The sequence below is a fragment of the Phyllobates terribilis genome, unplaced genomic scaffold (assembly GCF_046119375.1).
Source record: "Phyllobates terribilis strain yellow unplaced genomic scaffold, ASM4611937v1 Scaffold_2__4_contigs__length_985480577, whole genome shotgun sequence".
Taxonomy (NCBI): Eukaryota; Metazoa; Chordata; class Amphibia; order Anura; family Dendrobatidae; genus Phyllobates; species Phyllobates terribilis.
Genome location: NW_027362762.1, coordinates 330,505,647 through 330,526,570, shown reverse-complemented (window position 1 = coordinate 330,526,570; position 20,924 = coordinate 330,505,647). Strand labels below are relative to the sequence as shown.

Genomic DNA, 20,924 nt, shown 5'->3' with positions numbered 1-20,924 from the left:
TCTCGAAGTTGCAAATTTCCAGTTTTATTTTTTCTCTTTTCTCCTGGGGCAAGGAGGACTTCTGGAGACTGGAATTTAAGAGTACCCCCAGAAATACTTTTGTAGTACTTGGATGGAGGCTTGATTTTTCCCAATTGATGTTCCATCCCAAATATTCCAGGGTTTCGATCGTATGCTCTTGATGACTGAGAAGAAGAGACTCTGACTCTGTGTTCTTAAGAAGGCCGCTACTTCTGTCATAACCTTTGTGAATATTCGAGGGGCCGAGGATAGACCGAAGGGTAGGCAAGTAAATTGAAAGTGGTGTACTGTGCCCTCCTGTTCTAGAGCGAACCTTAGGTATTGCTGGTGACTTGGGTGAATTGGAACATGGTAATATGCATCCTTGAGGTCTAGAGTGCACATTACCGATCCCTTCTCTATCAATGGAATGCTGGTTTTTATAGTTTCCATTTTGAACCTTTTGTATTCCACCCACTGATTTGAGGGCTTGAGGTTTATAACCGTACGGCGTTTGCCCGAGGGTTTTAACACCGAGAAGAGGGAGGAATAATGGCCTAAACCCTGCTCTGAAGGGGGAACCAGTTTTACCACGTGTAGGGATTGAAGGACTAATATATCCTGCCATAGACTTTTGAGATCTACGGGGGAGCAAGGACGAGTGATTTGGAAACGACGAGGGGGGGTATGGGAGAAGTCTATTTTGAAACGTTCCCCTAAGGAACGTAGGACCCATTGATTTTTTGTAATGGATGCCCATTTGTCCTGAAAGAAAAGAAGCCTGCCCCCTACTCCAATGGCGTCATGGTCTAGCTGGGGCCCCAGAGGCGACCTGATCTGCTCTGTCCTTTCCTCCCTTCCTGTAAGACCATCTCCCCGTCTTACCCTTACCCCTGTAATCACGTTTAGGGGATCGACGGGGTCCACGAAAGGGTCGGTATCTTTTAACCCTATCTTCGGGAAATCCTTTTTTCTTGTCGGATGCTCTTTCTAGGATCTCGTCCAACGCTGGACCAAAAACCCGAGCACCCGAAAAGGGAATTGAGCACAATTTATTCTTTGAGTGGCTATCCCCCGACCACGTCTTTAGCCATATTGCCCGTCTACCTGTATTAGATAATACGCTACATCTAGCTGCGAATCTGACCGATTCGGCCGAGGCATCAGCCATGAATTGCGTTGCCAGCTTTAACATGGGAAGAGAGTCTGATAGCATCTCTACAGGGGAGTCTGACCTAATTTGATCTGACAGCTCGTCCAACCAAAGGCACATGGATCTTGCCACTGAAGTGGCAGCGATATTTGATTTAATTATGGCTGCTGAGGCTTCCCAACTCCTCTTGAGCATACTCTCAGCCTTCCTATCCATTGCGTCCTTGAGGCAAGACGAGTCCTCAAAGGGGATAGATGTTTTCTTAGCCACTTTCGCTATTGGAACATCTACTTTAGGGATTTCCTCCCAAAGTTTGATATCCTCCGGATTGAAAGGAAGACGGGATTTAAAGTCTCTTGGCACAATGAGTCTTTTCTCCACTTCTTCCCATTCCTCCATAATCATTGATTTTAAATGCTCATTTACAGGGAACACTGTATTTCTCCGAGTTCTCAGACCTGCGAACATTTCATCTTGCCTGGAATGGGAGACCTGAGTGTCCTCCAAGTTCATAGTATGCCTGATGGACTTTAACAGTTCGTCCGTATGTTCTGTAGAGAAGATATATTTCTTTCTCTCTTGTGAGGGTAACTGAGAGAAGCGGTCCTCATCCTCTTCTAGACTGCGCTCTGATGCGGAATCTGAATATTCTCCTTCCTCAGACACCTCTTCCATCTCCCACCTAGGTCTTTTCTGGCGAGGAGAGGGTTGAACTATTTGGGGTGACGGTTGTGTACAGGAAAGCATGAGGCTCGAGACTGTACTCTGGACCTCCTCACGTATCATAGATCTTATATCCGTCAAAAAAGAAGTTTTTTCTTCCTTTAGGACCTCGGCTATACATTTTTTACACAGCCGCTTTTTATATGAGTCCTGAAGCTTTGTGTTGCAGTCTACACATCGTCTTGACTTTTTGGAAGAAAATCCAGACCTCTGGGTTCCCCTCTCCTAATCCATAAAAACATATAAAAGGACACCGGAGATTTACTATAAAACCCTGTCCTAGAATACTCTGATCTATCCAGAGAAGGGCTTTAAGCCTGTACTCACACTGCCCAGGGACTCTGAGGGGGCTTCTGACCGTGAAGGACTAGCTTCCATGGTGTCAGTGTGTGTGTGACTGAGGTGCACCATTTAATAGGGTCTTACCTGATCCAGGTGGTAGCCATGCCCCAGCGATAAGCATTCTTAATGCCCTGGAGCTTCATCACTGCCTCCGGGCACCTGTGCATCGAAGCCCCTCTCCTCACTAGAAAGAGAAGCGGCGTGCGTTCCACCCTGGAACGCACGCTGGCCAAAGCGGATGTCCGCTCTTCTGACTCCGCCTCCCGGCCGGAAGTCTCGCACAGCGTGCGGCGTTCGTTCCGCCCTGGAACGCACGCCCAAAGCGGATGTTCCTGGATGACTCTGCCTCCCGCCGGAAGCCATACACCGCGCTCCTAAGTGGAGCGCATGCCGGCCCTTCAGCCGGTGGTACAGCGCAACGCTCAGAGCCCCCTGTCCGGGGGATACAGTGGCGGTCTTCTGGCTGAGGGTCCCCGCAAAGGGGTATCAGCATGGAGCCTCTGGACCGAAGGAAGGGGAGAGTTCTGAGACCCCCCCAATCCCCCTGGCTCTCAGGTAACTCTTTATCTTCGGAAACCTCCCATAGTGTCCTGTCCTGCTAGGGACAGGAAAAACACTGAGGGTGTGATGGGGGGCTTTTAACCTCTCATGTGTTTCCTGTCCCTAGAGGAACAGAGGACTTAACTCCTGTCGTGCCGTTATGATGGACGTACTGGTAAAATACAAATTTTCACTAACAATTGATTAGTGAATAGAGATGAGCGGATAGATTAGAGGGTCTCTACTCCAGTCTCCAGGTCAGTGGTACATGGCGGCTAGACGGGGGGCCCACAAATCTCTTACCTTCCAGCATTCACATTGCAGCATTTGAATTGTCAAGGCTGGCGCAGCATCATCTGTGCATCACGTTACACAGATGACATCGCACCAGCCTTGGCTAATCAAACTCTGCGCCAGGTATGGCGGAAGATAAGAGATTTGTGGGCCTCCCGTCTAGCTGTCATGTACTGTACCACTGACCTGGAGACTGGACCGGAGTCGCACAAATCAATCCGCTCATCTCTAGTAGTGAAGAGACATCATTGCAGGCAGTTTTTATATTCACGCAACGATTTATCATTAAGATCAACAGCAATAAATCAGGTCTTCCCAATAATTAGCTCTTGCTCAAGGACCAAAAATTTACAAAAGCTGCCCATAGATGATCATAATCCTTAAAGAGAACCTGTTATATGGAAAAATGGTATCTGCTCTGAAGTCAGGATGATAGAGAGCAGGGGGAGCTGATCAGATTGATATATATTGTGGGAAAAGTTTCAGTATAACCTGTATTTTATTCATTGAAATCCCTGTTGTTTGTAAGCATACAAGTCAAGTGGGCGGACCTAGTCAGTCACTGCATGCAGATAGCGGTCAATCACTAGTAGGACCGCCCACTGGACTCATATGCTTACAAATAACAGGGATTTCAATGGATAAAATACAGTTTATGCTGAAACTTTTCCAACAAACCTATATATATATATATATATATATATATATATATATATATATATATATCTTCTGCTCTGCTTCTCTACATTGTGCTGTCCACAGATCAGACTGCACGTACAGCATGACAGGGTTCCCTTTAATAATCAGACAGATTTACCATTATTAGCAATAATTGTTGTGAATAATTGTTGCAACTTGTCCCGCAAAAAACAAGCCCTTACACGGCTATATTGACGGAAATATAAAAAAGTTATGGCTCTTGGAAGAAGGGATGGAAAAAAATGGCCATGGCGTGAGGGGGTTAAGAATTTTCAAGAAAAAACGTCTACGACTTCTATAATAAAGTAGCTATATAAGTTTGGTATGGCCTTAATCGTACTGATCAGGAGACTCGTGGTGCCAAGAAATTTTTACCATACAACGAAGACCAAAAAAACAAACCCCACTCCCCAAACAATTGCAGAAATGTGTTTTGTTTTTTAGCAATTTAACCACGATTGGAAATTTTCTCCCGATTTCCAGTATATTGAGTGGTGAGAAAATGGTTGTAATTCACAACTATATCTCGTCCTGCACAAAACAATCTCTCATACAGTTATGTCGACAAAAAATAAAAAAGTTATGGCTCTTGAAAGAAGGTGAAAAAAAAAAACCCCAAAAAAACCACCTGGTCGGGAAGGGATTAATGAAGATCAATGGTGGCTTGCTGGGGGAAAAGGAGTAAAAAACCATGGGAGTACAATACCTGATTTCTAAATGGTAGGGACACATTCAGTAGATTTTTTTTTTCTTTTTTGTTTATTACACCAGCTAAATTTCCATCTATAATTCTTAATGGGGCTGTCTGGGACTTTTATACTGACGGCGTTTCAGCATCCCCGCCAATCAACTATTCTCGGCACCAGAGGCCAAATGTGCTCAGCACAGCGCCATCACCTGTATAGTGGCCGTGACCGTGTACTGCACTTTCACCTCCTATTATTTCGAATAGGGACAGATGTGCAGTATTCGGCCACAACCACTACACAGCTGATGGTGTTGTGCTTTGCAGCTCTGCAACAGAGCACATCCAGCCGCCGGCACCGAGAACAGATTGGCAGGGGGGCTGTGTGTACCACCCCCGCTGATCAGATATTAAGGACCAATACCAGTCCTAAGGATAGGTCTCAATATAAAAGTCCTTGACAAGACCTTTAAATGCAGAAATCTAAAGAGGATAATAAATAAGATTGTTGACCTACATGTGTCATATGTGTCACAATGATGTCAGTCCTGACCGTGACTTTTCCATCATTTAAATGAAAGATGAAAAGCTTCTTCACACCTGAAAGTAACCTAAAATAAAAAATATAGGTTACTTCTCATCAGACATGCACAAGCACAGCGGAAAAGGAGTTAAGACTGCCACAAGAAAATGACCCAATATCATTTGCTAGGCACAGCTCTGTACATGTGGCTGTGCCTGGACCTGGGGCTTAGCCTCATGTATTTACAGGGAATCTGTCACAAGGTTTCTGGTACACCACGTGAGAGCAGCAGGATTTAGGGGCTTCAATGTGTCACTTACTTGGCTGCTTGCTATAGATTTCATAAAAATCACTGTTTTATTTGCTGCAGATCTATCAGTTCTCTAAATGCTGAGCTCTGCATAACCCCACCCACATCATCGATTGGCAGCTCTCTGTCTATGCACAGTGCTGCTAAAAAGTGGTGTGGGTGGGGTTTTACAGAACTCATGAATATGGAGGACTACGTAGCACCAGGTTTACTAGTCCTCTAGTGATAATCTCCTGCTGATAAAACAGTGGTTTTATAAAAACTATACTAAGCAGCCCAGTAAGTGACACATCGCTGGAATCAGGGTCAGCTTCACTACGTTATGTTGCTCTCAGATTAAGTGGAAAAATCTGGTGACAGATTCCCATTAAATGAAACTGTAAAAAGCTGCAGTAAAATTAAAAACCATTTAAAAAAATATATGGCGTTGTATCTTATAAATAGCGCTCACACTGTGGTGTACCCCTCCAAGCAGTTAATCATGGGGGCAAAGGGGGTGTTGGTCCACCAGAAAAAAAAGTTGCCCTAACAATGAAGTATCAGCACTAGCTCTATTTCGGCTATGCCTTGACACCGGAGTGGGTTCTCTTTCCCTAGCTGATGTGACAGAGAAGCAAGCTGTCAGTTATTGAAATTAGCCAGTCAGCCAGACCCCTTCATGCACATCTCCAATACATGGGGGGGGGGGGGGGGTGAATGCTCTCTTGTCAAGACCAAGACTCCACTGATATCCTTTGTGTTTGTGCAAATGTTCATGTTCAGTATTTGCAGAAATAAAATCTGCGGCAAATACTGATGAATTGGCAGGAAAAAAAAGCAGCATATATGTGTTTTTACATGCATTTTTTAAGAGTTTTTTCACATTCATTAGTATAGGTGAGATCTGCAGCAAAAACTAGGAAAACATTGGCATGCCATAGATTTAAATCTGCACCAAATCTGCAAGGAAAAACACTGTGTGCATGAGACTTCAGGAATCTCATTCACTTTGCTTGTAATTAGGATACTGCTGAGGTTTTGTGACAAGTCTGCGCAGAAAAAAATTTGCGTCAAAAACTCAAAGTGTGCACATACCCTAAGCATGCAGCCCCAATTTTGAAATATTAGTGATTTTTATCCATTCACATTTTAAAGTATGTGTAGATGGAGGTTTAATTTAGTTGATCCACTCAAAAAAAAACACCACAATCATCTCTTAGACTCTTTCTATTCATTTCAATGTTAATCTTTTTCTTTTTTTAGTCATCAGGTTTTATTTAAGTATTTTTTCCACTTCAGGTTTGGAACGCCTGGTGGGTAAAGAAAAAAGAGAGTGCGGATTCCTCATGAGAGCTGTCCAATCAAAAGGATGCAAAAAAAAAACACTTCAGGCAAAGAAAATCTCATAAAGGAGCATTTCCTGAACCCTCTTCTGCAGTGAACAACCCTTTTAGTAAGGTAGTTATAAATAGAAGAATTCTGCCTCTATAGCGCCAACATATGCTATGTACCTAATGGGGCTGGATCTATGTATTATCTGGATATCCATCCTACCACCCGGGGTGCCCACAATACCCTTTCTATAGAAGGGAGTATGACTGCAAGATCAGACCACATCATTTGTTTATAGTCTGTTACCATGGAAACGTCCACGTCAGCATAAGAGCTGTAAACACAAAATGATAAGGTATTTGTATTGAAGATCATTTTATTTTTTTTTATTACTTGGATTGGGGCAACGGAAACTTGGTTGTAATGTGTTTGTAGCTATACATTTTAATTTCATATTTTTCTCAGTTTTACCTGGAAGAAAACGTTTCTCCTCTTAATTTAAGGGGCTGTCCACTCCTGTAAGCCTGTTCTCACGGAATAGAGAAGGCTTCCAGCCAATCAGCAGCCGCTGATGCCATGTAACAGAGGAGAGACTGCGTAGAGATCGGCACCAGTACAGACGGGAAGCATGTGCTTCCTGTAAGCTCGTACCCTGCATCAATCTGCAGCTTTTAAGGAGGGGTGTGCAGTAGGAGACATCCCCTTTAATATTACATTGGCATTATAAAAAGGCTAGGGCTACACACTGACTTTCATTCAACAGCAACTTTGTACGTCACCACTTGTCATTGGTGGGGACTTACTCAATCATCAGACCTGCACACCTACCACAGGGTCTCGCGGATCACTTGTGTTTCTGTCACAATGGTTTTCTCATCTGGTGTGAACAGGGGATCCGCGGTGTATAAATGCTGGTCCCTAGAAAACACACAATCATATTAGGACCTGCTCAGGTAAAACGTAACACTGTAAAAGAAAATGATTAAAGGGAACCGGTTACCAGTTTTGTCATATATCAACTAAAACTATGACCTTATTCAGCGCCTGTGCTGCACACCATAAATGCTTATATAACCCCTGTCGACCCCAAAAACCTGTTTAATTTGTCCCACGCTGCATGGTAATTGGGTCGATCCGATGGGCATGGTTTTGGGCCTCTCCATCCTTCCCCCCGGCTGCTGCTCACTGTCTTCCTTCTTTAATTGGCGTGGATGACTCCTCAGTTCTCTTCCACATTGCCGGGAGAAATCCTGCGCCTGCGCACAGAAACCACAGCTCGCGCCACACTGCGGGCAGAGCCAAAAACATAAGTGTCCATGCGCCCGCAGTACGGCAAAGCATAGGAGCGCAGGCGTGAGCCGCGGTTCCTGTGCGCAGGCACAAGATTTCTCCCGGCAGTGTGGAAGAGACGTGAGGAGTCATCCACGTCAATTAAAGAATGAGGATGGCGAGCTGTAGCCGGGGTAAAGTAGGAGAGGCCCAAAGTCACGCCCATCGGACCAACCTCAAACCATGCAGCATGGGACAACGTGAAAAGGTTTTTGGGGAGTATACAGGAGGAGTCAGGGGGTTATATAAGCATTTATGGAGTGCAGCACAGGCTTTGAATAAGGTGATAGTTTTAGTTGTTCTATCACAAAACTGGTGACAGGTTCCCTTTAAGCAGATTATTTACTAAGTTTTAGTAGGCCCTCTTTGTTTTGGCTGAGATGAAAAGCTATAATGATCGATTCTGAATCTATCCCTTTAGTTATGTCGGACCCTTGAATACTCCATAGTCTAGTCCTCGCAAGCTTCCCTGCTTTCTATGGCTTTTTTCAATTCCGGAATCACTCTTGTGGGTATGCAGCCAACGGTCTTGGTCTCCCCTGTTTCCAATTACCACTGACCATTCTGGGAGACATATCCTTTTCTAATGAATTTGCCCTAATCACATATCCAAACTTGGTCAATTTCTGTCTGGTGACCTGCCTTCCAGGGACGATGGTGGGTTTATATGATCATAAACATATTTGCTGGTGATCCTGGCTGTTCATGGGATTCGTAGAAGACTTCTCCAGCACGACAGATCAAAGGCATCAATCATCTTCTCTCTGACTTCATAAGTGTCCACGTCTCATCCATACATCTCAGTCGGGAACACAATTGTCATCTTTGTCGGTGACTGAGGCGTCCTTGATCTACTGCTCGGCAAGCCCGTCCTTACACAACTTCTTTATGATAAAGGACAAATGATATAAAATGAAAGTGATAGGAAAATATTTCTTACCAGACAGCAGCTAGATTAGAATGTAAATGTGAACTGTGGGAAAATCTGCTCGCCCGAGGCGTCCAGTACTGAGGGACAACGTGCTGCTCCAGCCAAGTGCGCGCGTCAGGCTCCCCAACTGTAGGGAACAGTCAGTGGAAAGGATTATCACTACTGTGATATGCAACACATCAACCTCCTACTACAGGGGAATTCTCATCCCTTACATTCATAGCATCGCCACAGGATTTGCATAAATCTATAATAAATTCGGATCTCACTGGTGTGACCCACATCTATCTCCAGATTGGTGTCTGTGGAGAGGTGGCCAGAGTTCCTATGCATTTGTATGCAAATTTCTATTACTTTTTACTGACAACGCCATGTATCAGGACCCTATACTCAAGATAGATTTTGGTAGTAATGACGTCAGTAAACGTACTAGCCAAAACTGTCATACACGAGTCCAGTTTCTCCACCTGCAAACTATAGAAGATACCATACAGAGAGCACACATAGGCCATCAGACAATCATAGGCAGTTACCTTTCCATGATACTGCAGAGCTCTTCTTCTCACCATCATCTTGTGGGGTCCTATCATCCTGAATCCCTGAGTCCTCCCTACTGAGGGTCTCCTGATCATCTTCCTCCTCACTAATATCAGACCATTCCTGAAGTCATATGAAAAGGTGTCAGTCACTGTCATTTACCACAGCATTTATAAATGTTACAGTGACCAAAGTACAGACTCAGAGGCTTATAAGATTAAATTAAAGGGGTTTTCCTGTTATTGAAATCCCATCTCCTCTGACTGCAGTTTGTTTAAAAAAAAACACACAAAAAAAGCAAAGCTTTTTTCGCCATTCCAGGCTCCAGAACTAAGTCTCCACTGCTGCTTACAGTTTCTGTTATTGTCTGCAGCATTGACGTCACGATGACAGCGCTGCAGCCAGTGACTGAGCACAGCGGCTCTGCCAAAGCTGATAGCATGAGCCGCTGTGCTAAGTTACTGGCTTAAACACAGCGATGTGACGTCAGCACTGCAGACAATAAGACACAGAGCAGCGGCGGAGACTCAGCACCAGACTGGGGAGGGTGAATAATGGTTCGGTGTCCTCACTATAAGAAAAGTGATAAATTTCGCAGTACTACCTGTGGTTTGGACGGATAGCACTCGTCCCCATGATATTCTATGGGGCTGTGCATATGTCTGAGTTATGCAGCATGCAAGATGTGCCTCAGAATAAACTCTTATGGGTCCATGGCAAAAAAATAAATAAAAAAAAATCAGACTATACTGAGATGACATTAATATAGAGAAGGGGAGAATTTTTTTTTTTTTTTTTTTTTTTTGAGACCGCATCAGATTTTCTCGGATGTGGAGAAAACAGTCGTCTGCAACTGCCCTGAAAGGTTGTCTGTCAGCACAAATAAAGTGTCCAAACCAAGCACAGATTCTTTTAAGGGTCACAGCCCTGATAAAAACGATACCTTTGGGCACCGATTACTGTAATTCAGCAGATTTCAATTTGACAAAAATTTTGCGCACTTTGGCTTTTTACTTTACATCATTCCTGGCCAGCTTCGGTAACTTTTTGAGAGGTGAGAAAAAGCATGGCTGACAAATTCATCATAATTTACACAAAAAAGTGGCAGAAATCAAGATAGAAATGTATCCAGTCTATGATTGATGCACTTGCTATACAAGAACACTTTACAGCAGCCAGTGAATCAATGAAGGGGCTGAAAGTGGAGGTACATGTATTATAAGTAGGTGCCCTGAACCATTCCACCGCGCCAAGGATGTACAGAGAACCTCACCACCTACAGATTACAGAACTATAGGTACAATTTGTATTAGGGCTTTGTCTCCTACAAGGTGCTGTGCTTAGCTTGGATCCCCCTAATGAGACTATAATTGGGTAAAACTTAATATAAAAGTTAAAAGTGAAGACGTCTTACCGGTGTGTTATCATCTGCGCGGAGACCAATGTCTTCTCCTTCCATCAGGTATTTTCCCCAGTCAAATGGCTCCTCTTCATCTACAGTAATCCACACAAAAGGTCAGGAATGCTAACCATTTACACTGAATTAAATATGTATGTCTTAGTATATAAGCTCCTTAATTTCAGCTGAAACAAAACAGCATATACATGTAAATCAATTATATGGAGTCTGAAAAGTGTATTCTGATTTTCCCCATACCTGGATGATAAGAAAATCCACTGCACTGACAAAAGTATTGGGACACAAGTCTTCCATTTAGTCCCATAACCAGAGGGGTATAACGCCCACCCCCAGCCACGCAGTCTGCGTTTCCTAACATAGGCTCCATTTTAGTGCCTATGGATTTGGAATTGGATGACATTAAAGCTCCTGTAGGTGTCCCAATAGTTTTGTCCATATATTATTACAAGATATTACAATATTTTGTACCCTTTATGTTTTAATAATAATAATAATAATAATAATAATACTTTGTAATAATATAGCCGGGTGGTCCAGTTACAAAATGCAGGAGTGGTCTGCTGCCCATAATGACGGCAGTAAATAATACAGATGGCCATCTCAACACAACGTCACTATTACAGACCAGAGAACTTAACTACAAGCACATTACAGATGTTTGCTTATTTACTACAGGGTTTTGCCATTTTGGAGATTACCCTTTTAAGCTTTATTTCCGTCATACAGAAAAGTTCACCAAAATGAGAGGCTTCCGATTACCTGCTTGTTTTTCTCTTGGCTTCTCAATAAAGTCATTTTTGGAAGGCGACTCAGACAAACAAAGCAGGAGAGACAGTATGGCATAATGAGCGTCTGTCTGGAAGAAAACAGTAGTGGAAAGGTTTTAATATTACAATATAAGGTTATAATATTACATACAACTACTTGATACACTGGTGGTGATGACTACAGAGTAAAGAGAGGGAAGACAACCACAGAGACCCCCACACAGGTTACAGAGGGAAGAGAACCACAGGGACACCCATACAGGTTACAGAGGGAAGAGACCCACAGGGACACCCATACAGGTTACAGAGGGAAGAGACCCACAGGGACACCCATACAGGTTACAGAGGGAAGAGAACCACAGGGACACCCATACAGGTTACAGAGGGAAGAGAACCACAGGGACACCCATACAGGTTACAGAGGGAAGAGAACCACAGGGACACCCATACAGGTTACAGAGGGAAGAGAACCACAGGGACACTCATGCAGATTACAGAGGGAAGAGAACCACAGGGACACCCATACAGGTTACAGAGGGAAGAGAACCACAGGGACACCCATACAGGTTACAGAGGGAAGAGAACCACAGGGACACCCATACAGGTTACAGAGGGAAGAGGGCTTCCAGCGCCAAACTGTCCCACATACGGGCATTAAGACGATGTTCGGCAAGTACGGGAAATGCAGCATCAATCTGTGGTGGGTTTATAGATTCTTATGTGGTATGCATCTGTGTGCTACACTAGTTTGTATTAGGCTCTGTTCACACATCCGTTCTTTTAAGATAAGACAAATAAAGTCTGTAAAGCGATCTGTTACATAAGTAATGCAAACGGTAGCAGAGGGGCCCCATTGATTATTATGGGAACCATCTGAGTTACGTTTTTTTTTAACAGAAAAAAAAAAAAATCTACAAGCAGTACATCAAACAGATCCCACAATAATCAATGGTGCCCTTCTGCACCTCCTTGCAAACCCAATTTAACAGATCATTTATTCCATTTGTCTGTTCCTAGAACAGACCAACAGAATGACCGAATAGACATGTGAACAGAGCCTTATTACATATTATGGTTGAAGGGGGGCATACAGTTTTAGAAAACTTTCACACAATCAGTATTTGGCAAGGTTTTTAAATCAGTATTTGTAAGCCCAAACCAGGAGTGGGTGATAAATGCAGAAGTGGTGACGTGTTTCCATTATACTTTTCCTCTGATTATCCCACTTCGGATTTTGGCTTGCAAATACTGATGTAAAATACTGACCAAATACTGATTGTGTGAACGTGACCTTATGAAAATAATGGTTAATCGCCTTATGCAGACAACTTTGTCTCAGAAGGGGATACACTTTTGAGGACTCTGCACTTTAGTCTACTATACTGTATAACCCACTAATCATGCGACCACCCGAAGAATGATTTTTATAATATATACATTTAAAGATTTTTCTGTATTTTCATGACTATGAAAATTGTACATTTACACTGAAGGCATCAAAACTATGAATTAACACATGTGGAATTATATACTTAACAAAAAAGTGTGAAACAACTGAAAATATGTCTTATATTCTAGGTTCTTCAAAGTAGCCACCTTTTGCTTTGACGACTGCTTTGCACACTCTTGGCATTCTCTTGATGGTTACTTTGAAGAACCTAGAATATAAGACATATTTTCAGTTGTTTCACACTTTTTTGTTAAGTATATAATTTCACATGTGTTAATTCATAGTTTTGATGCCTTCAGTGTAAATGTACAATTTTCATAGTCATGAAAATACAGAAAAATCTTTAAATGAGAAGGTGTGTCCAAACTTTTGGTCTGTACTGATATATATATATATATATATATATATATATATATATATATATATATATATATCATATTACGTACTCTTCAGCACTACTGGAGAATTTCTTTAAAGAGGACCTGTCACAAAGATGTGTCCAGTTTTAGCTCTTATTTTATTGCCACTGCTCTCATTAGTATGACGAAGGGACATCCGAAACGCGCGTCGGGGCTCCTGCTCCACGTGTGTAGCTTCTCTATCGCTGCCCCTGTGCCCTGACTGTTTGCCCATAGGTCTCTCCAGCAATTGATTTACTGGTAGGTATACTGAGGGCCTCTAGTGGCTATATATGTGTAGGTACATGAGTGCTATTACTATGACTTAATATGTCTAAGGGCACTTTACATTTCTCGTTATATACTTACTAATTGAAATTAATATATGGGGCTTTTGGTTTGGCGATTATCTATCTTGCAAATCTGCCAGTACAGAAATTGCTATATGCAGCACGTGGATGAGGTTCTATTTTATTGCACCTGTGTTTTATCCCCTTATGCTATCATTCTCTAATAAACTTTGATATATTTCTATATTTATGGCTTTTTGATCGTTTCTGCTTCAGCTATTGACGCATTAGTATTCTGTAGTTTTGTTTTTTTTCCTCTTTTTTTTTTTTTTTTTTTTTTTTTTTTTAAATCCGCCATATTTTTTCAGAGATATGGGCCTATTAAATTTAATACTAATTTTGATTTATCAAGGGGGTGAGGCTTACAGGATTCTCTGGGGGTCTGTCTTTAGGCCGCTCTGCATTTTTACCGTGTGAGCACCACTCCTTAGAAGAGACCATAAAAAGCAGCACTATATAAAAAGGCCCATATCTCTGGAACCGTCTGGTGGATTTAAAATATAAAAAAGGAATGCTACGAGGAACAGTGGGTACAAAATAAGAGCAAAAACTGGTCATTTTTGACCGGGTGACAGGTCCTCTTTAAGCATCAGAAACCTAAAACTAGAAAAGAACAAATGACGTTGCAAATATTACATTTTACGCTACAAACAGGAGCTATGACATGTCCATGTCACTGTCTATATACTGTCTGTTTAATAAGAATTCATAAAAAATATCACAGGACTTACTTTTGTCTCTTCTGTGCTTGAAAGAGGGCGATCCAAAAACTCCTGTGTGAGGCTCTTCCAGCTCTCGGCCTTACACAGATCTGAATGGATCACAAACTTTTCATAGATCCTATAATTAAAGCTTATTTTAATGTTTCCTCTATAATAGCATTTATGTGTATAACAATGAATTATAAAATCACATTATTACCCGTCCAAGGTGCGCTGTATCTTGTGACTGCTCACATCAAGGTACCGGTGGAATCTACAGAGAATAGAGTCACAGTACAAAGGTTTAGGTGGAACCTACAGAAAATAGAGTGACAGTGCAGATGTTTAGGCAGAATCTACAGAGAATAGAGTCACAGTGCAGAAATGTAGATGGAATCCACAGAGAATAGAGTCAAGGTGCAGAAATGTAGGTGGAATCTACAGAGAATAGCATGGCAGTGCAGAAATGTAGGTGGAATCTACAGAGAATAGCATGGCAGTGCAGAAATGTAGGTGGAATCTACAGAGAATAGCATGGCAGTGCAGAAATGTAGGTGGAATCTACAGAGAATAGCATGGCAGTGCAGAAATGTAGGTGGAATCTACACTGAATAGAGAGTCACAGTGCAGATGTTTAGGTGGAATGCACATGGAATAGAGACACAGTGCAGAAATGTAGGTGGAATCTACAGAGAATAGAGTCACAGTGCAGAAGTTTAGGTGGAATTCACATTGAATAGAGTCACAGTGCAGATGTTTAGGTGGAATCTGCAGAGAATAGAGTCACAGTGCAGATGTTTAGGTGGAATTCACATTGAATAGAGTCACAGTGCAGATGTTTAGGTGGAATCTGCAGAGAATAGAGACACAGTGCAGAAGTTTATCTAAGCACCATCTAGCACAGATGACTCAGTGACGTCATGGCAGGTCCTTCACACCACTGCGAGCAGTGCAAGAGACCGGACGCGGCGGAGAAAACACCGGGAGGACAGCGGAAGGTAAGTATAATCTTTTTTTCTATTTTTCACCATTCTTATTCTTTTTTTTTTAACTAACTTGGTCACACTACTAAATCCATACCGGTTACATGGATTTATATAGTGTGAACAAGTTGTCAAGCACTTTTCCAAGTGATGCTAAAATTGCTTGGAAAAGCGCTTGATAACCCGCATGCAGAAATGCATGCAAAAAAGCTTGACAAACGCTTCTACCTGGCAGGAAAAACGCATGTAAAAAACGCATACGTTTTTCCTGCCAGGGAGAAGCGGAAAAAATATGCAGCATTTCTACATCGTGGGCACATAGCCTAATAATATGCAGTATTGTGTACAAAAGAGACCAGTCAATCAAGCTGAGGCGTGAGAAGAGAAGATGGAGAGAAACTGCTCAGTGAACCCTTCCTTGAGGCTGGCACCTAATGCTGACCATGAGCCAGTGATGAGCCCTCCATGATGCGGCCATTTTTGTTTTTGAGCATTTGTTTTTTACTCCCCTTCTCCCATGAACCACAATTTTATTTTTATTTTTTTCTCACGATAGCCATATGTAGCCTTGTTTTTTTTGCAGGCGAATACTAGTTTTAAATGACACATTTCATTTTACTATATAATATACTGAAAGAATATATAATAGTGAAGTGAAATGGTGAAAAGTTCAATTCAGACATTATTTTCTGGGCTTCATTTTTCCAGAGTTCATTGTGCGGTCAAAATGACCTAACGATATGTTATTACAGCGGTCACAATATAGGTTTTTTTGTATTAACTTAGTAAAATTCTGAACTTTGTAAAAAACAAACAAACCCCAAATAAATAAATAACTAGTTTGTGTCGCCATATACAGAGACCTGTAACCTTCTTATTTCTCTGACAGTAAGCCTGTATGGAACGCTGCACTTTTTATGGGTACTATTTGGGGGTAAATAAAATGTTTTTATCACTTTTTATTGCATTTTTGGGGGGTGGATGTGTGGGTGCAGAGACCCAGAAAAGTAGCAATTTTTTTTTGCATGGTGTTTTTTCCATGGATTAAATAATTCTATATTTTCATAGACTGGAAGCGGCAATACCAAATTTGCTTATTTTCTTTATGCATTTTTGGATGGGGACAAGGGGTGAAGCAAACTTAAGTTTTATATATTTTTAAAACTTTTTTCTTATTCTTTTCATGATATTTTATAGAGGATTTGAACCTGCTACCATGTAATGGCTTGTACTGTCCCCTGTAGTACTATAGTATGGCAGTATACTGTACAGCAAACATCCAGGTCTCCTACAGGCTGGGCTCACATGAGCACCGTGATGGCGGAGGCGAGGGCCACTACGATCGCGGCACTGGGACACCGAGGCGTTCAGGACCAAACACACCATCAGAACTGTACCACTTACATGCTGCAGCAGAGAGCGACAGACTACAGCCCGTAACCGCAGCATGTAATGTACAAGCATGATCAGGATAATGCTGATGACTGCTGGGACTTGTAGTGCTATGTCCTGTAACAGCAGCATGTAATGTATGAGAATGATCAGGATAATGCTGATGACTGCTGGGACTTATAGTGCTACGTCCTGTAACAGCAGCATGTAATGTACGAGCACGATAATGCTGATGACTGCTGGGACTTGTAGTGCTACGTCATGTAACATCAGCATGTAATGTACGAGCACGATCAGTGTAATGCTGATGACTGCTGGGACTTGTAGTGCTACATCCTGTAACAGCAGCGTGTAATGTATGAGAACGATCAGTGTAATGCTGATGACTGCTGGGACTTGTAGTGCTACATCCTGTAACAGCAGCGTGTAATGTATGAGAACGATCAGTGTAATGCTGATGACTGCTGGGACTTGTAGTGCTACATCCTGTAACAGCAGCATGTAATGTATGAGAACGATCAGTGTAATGCTGATGACTGCTGGGACTTGTAGTGCTACGTCCCGTAACAGCAGCATGCCATGTATAGTCGCAGACCTGAAGTTGGACCAGGCGTACTGCAGCGCCAGCTGGTAGTTCTTGTCGCTCTCCTCGCGCAGGCCGCTCAGGCTGGAGATCAGCTTCTTCACATCCTTCTCCTGCTCCTTCTCAAAGCGCGTCCAATGCGCCATATCCCACACATCAGCAGGCAGCCAAGCAACCGTCACATGACCACGGACAGAACGTCGCCCAGCCAATCAGCGTTCTCCATCAGAAAACGCTAGACGCTAGAATGTATGGGCTCCTGCCTGGTATGACGTCATGTCCGCCACCTGTTGTGGGCGTGTTCTGTTTCCTTAGCGCGCCATTATTCGTAGTAGAGTAACGCGCAGGCTCCATGTTTAGTGTAAGTTTTCTGCGGGGGGTGAGGGATGGCTGTGTGGGATGTGAAGGCTCGGGGGGGGGGGGGGGGGGGTGTTGTTTGGGGAGTGCATAGAGGGGCTTTTCCTCTGAAGGTGTTCTGCAATAAGTTAGACCTCTGTTATGGCGTCTTTAAAGGGAAGGTACGGCGATTTTTATTTTTGGACTGAGGTTGTCCACTACTTATACCTGGATGCCCTATTCTTAATATAGGTCATCAAGGTCTGATGGCGGGGTCGCGCAGCCAGCACCCCCACTGATCAGGTGTTACCGGCGGCCAAACTACTTGACCGCGCTTGTATCTCTGGGAGCCGCGCATGGGCTGTGACGAGCGGCTCCCTGCGCGTGCGCCGTCAAGCTGTGTGTAGTTCCCAGCTTCATGGAGCCGCTCGTCACAGCGCATGCGCGGCTCCCAGAGATAAAAGCGCGGTTATGTCAGTGCGGGATACTTACCTCAGCACAAGCCGGGAGCAGAATTCAAATGCGTGGGTGGCGCCACCTATGACTGAACCAGCAGGTAGGCTATAAACATATAGTGCTGTATACTTATTATATTAGCGCTGATTTTAATGAAAGTGTGTTAGTGATGCACAGTACATCACGAACAACGCAATGGGGGCAGTTTAGATACTACACAGGGCATTACAGGTCCACTTTAATAATTAGATTTTAAAATCAGTTATTTTTAATACAGAATTAACTGCACTTATTTAAGTTTTTAATTTTTTTTTTTTCAGCGGCCATTGGGGGCTGCAATTTGCATTTGCTGGTGTGTAAGCATCTGAGTACGACACTTACCTCAAATCCAGCCCCCCTCCATCACTGCTCAGGGTGAGCCGACGGGTGATCGATGTCAGGATGCAAATGTGCAGTATTCACTGCCTGACTTTAGACGTACAGGGCCAGGCTGCTGATCACCGCTCCCCAACGCCGCTGTGTTCAGAGCACAGCAGTGTAATTACCAGGCCTGTGGAGTATACAGTAATAAATTGGGTAAAGTAATTCAATGCAGTTTGTGGGGAATATTTTTTCATAAGAATTTGGGAAAGTTATGAAATGTCCTATAAATGTCTGTCCTATTCCTGATCTAAGGGTCTAGATTTTTAGCTGAGATTAATCTGTGCTACAGTAAATTTATCACTTAAACATGAGCCATGTATGAGGGAGTCGGAGTCATGGAAATTGAGGAGTCAGAGGTTTGGCTTACTGACTCCTCAGCCCTGGCAGCTGATGCCTTAAGTGCGGGGATTTCTACACGTGGCTCACACTCGATACTGAATAAGGCTATGTGCCCACGATGCAGAAATGCTCCGGATTTTTTCCTGAGCGTTTCTGCATCTCCCTGGCAGAAAAAAAACGCATGCGGATAGTACATGCGTTTGTCATGTGTTTTGCACATGCGATTTTGCATGTGGGTTGTCAAGCGCTTCCCAAGCGTTTTAAGGCTGTGTGCCCACTATGTGTTTTTTAAGCATTTCCGCAGCAGCAATTCCACTGCAGAAACGCTTGAACGCTTGGTAGAAGGTTTGCCGTGTTCCCCAATGATAATCCGCATGTGCTGTTCACATGCTGTGGAAATTTCCGCTGCAGATTATCATTGCGGAAAAATCCACAGCACTACCAATGATTTTGCGGAATCGCGGCGTTTTCTCCGACATTGACTTGCATTGGACCGCATGACATCCGCATCACTAGATATGAACATGCGGATATCATGCAGTTCAATGTGCGGATGGTACCCAGGTCTGGAGAAGAGGAGACTCCTCCAGACCAGGGTACCATAGTACCTGTAAAAAAGAATAAAATAAAAAATAAATATTATACTTACCTTCTGATGGCCCCCAGTCTCCATAGCGATCCATCCTGGCTTGCCAGCAGCTCGCGGTGGTCTAAAAGCACCTTCCATGAGTCTCCTCTTCTCCAAACCCACGTACCATCTGCACATTGAATCGCTTAATATCCGCATGTGCACATGTAGTTATGCGGATATTAAGTGATTCAATGCAAGTCAATGGCGGTAAAAACGCCACGATTACGCAAAATAATTGTTAGTGCTGTGGATTTTTTCGCAATAATAATCCACAGCCGAAATTTCCACAGCATGTGCACAGCACATGCGGATTATCATTGGGGAACATGGCAGACCTTTTACCAAACGTTTTTTAAGCGTTTCTGCGGCGGAATTGCCGCTGCGGAAACACTTAAAAAACGCAAAGTGGGCACACAGCCTTAATCGATAGGTTTTGACTGTTCTTTCTTGGTGTTGCACTTTTAATGTTGAATGTATAGTAAATGTGAGCAGCCCCACAGAGTAGTGGCAGGTGAGGAGCAGAGACTGGCATGTACTAATATAGACATATCTGGATACCTCATATGTAAGAAGAATAGTAAGTGAATTAGTCCTGTGGTCTTTCATGCCTGCAACTCCACTGTAGGTCATGGTAGTTGTGAAACGTTAGGAGTAAGTACATAACCTATTGTGCATGCATGATCTCTTCATTAGGGTATATCTATTAAAAAAAATAACTTGGGAGGATATAGAAGCAGATTTTACTACAAAATCCATATAAAGTTTCTAATGTTCCATGAATAAGCTTCCTGATGATTTCACTGAGATTATCAAAATTACATGAAAAAAACAACTGCACTATACTAGCTTTTTCCCATTGCAGTCAATCGGTAGTATAATTCAGAGTATTTGAAGCATACTATATGGATTTTGGAGGGGAATCTTTTCCTAAATCCTGTATATCATCTCTGTGAATTTACCAGTAAAGTGCTGATTGGTAAAGGTAAAGAGTCCTGGAAGGAGAATTTGCACTTATCAGCATTTTGATACACCATAAATGTAACAAAAATAAATATCCTCTTCACTTTTTATTGCAGCCCTTGTGATTGATTCAGTAGGATAATATGGCTCTTGGCTCAAAAAAGGATGTGCTCCCCTGCTTTAACCCCTTTACCCCTGAGGTTGGTTTGCACATTAATGACCAGGCCAATTTTTACAATTCTGACCACTGTCACTTTGAGGTAATTACCTTGGAACGATTCAACGGATCCCCCTGATTCTGAGATTGTTTTTTCGTGACGTATTGTACTTCATGATAGTGGTAAAATTTCTTCGATAT

The 20,924-nt window shown here is 42.8% G+C and overlaps 1 protein-coding gene and 1 long non-coding RNA gene across 9 annotated transcripts in view; one reads left to right on the top strand and one right to left on the bottom strand.

The window, feature by feature from the left end:
• Window positions 1-17,704, bottom strand: part of TUBGCP5 (tubulin gamma complex component 5) — a 47,973-nt gene extending 30,269 nt beyond the window's left edge. The window contains exons 1-9 of the mRNA XM_073664496.1: window positions 17,434-17,704; window positions 14,684-14,737; window positions 14,494-14,602; window positions 11,557-11,653; window positions 10,792-10,871; window positions 9,374-9,500; window positions 8,850-8,967; window positions 7,409-7,498; window positions 4,954-5,047 (exon numbers count right to left, since the gene is read on the bottom strand). Of these exons, the coding sequence (XP_073520597.1) occupies window positions 4,954-5,047; window positions 7,409-7,498; window positions 8,850-8,967; window positions 9,374-9,500; window positions 10,792-10,871; window positions 11,557-11,653; window positions 14,494-14,602; window positions 14,684-14,737; window positions 17,434-17,567 (903 nt within the window). The 5' untranslated portion in view covers window positions 17,568-17,704. The remainder of the gene's footprint in view (window positions 1-4,953; window positions 5,048-7,408; window positions 7,499-8,849; window positions 8,968-9,373; window positions 9,501-10,791; window positions 10,872-11,556; window positions 11,654-14,493; window positions 14,603-14,683; window positions 14,738-17,433) is intronic.
• LOC141207934 (uncharacterized) overlaps window positions 17,689-20,924 on the top strand; it is a 39,217-nt gene continuing 35,981 nt past the window's right edge. For 5 of the 8 annotated variants that reach the window (XR_012278213.1, XR_012278216.1, XR_012278231.1 and 2 more), the window contains exon 1: window positions 17,689-17,782. This is a non-coding gene — a long non-coding RNA (uncharacterized lncRNA). Of the gene's footprint in view, window positions 17,783-18,183; window positions 18,314-18,533; window positions 18,790-20,924 lie in introns of those variants that run through there. The other 3 variants (XR_012278219.1, XR_012278218.1, XR_012278237.1) reach the window with 3 other exon arrangements.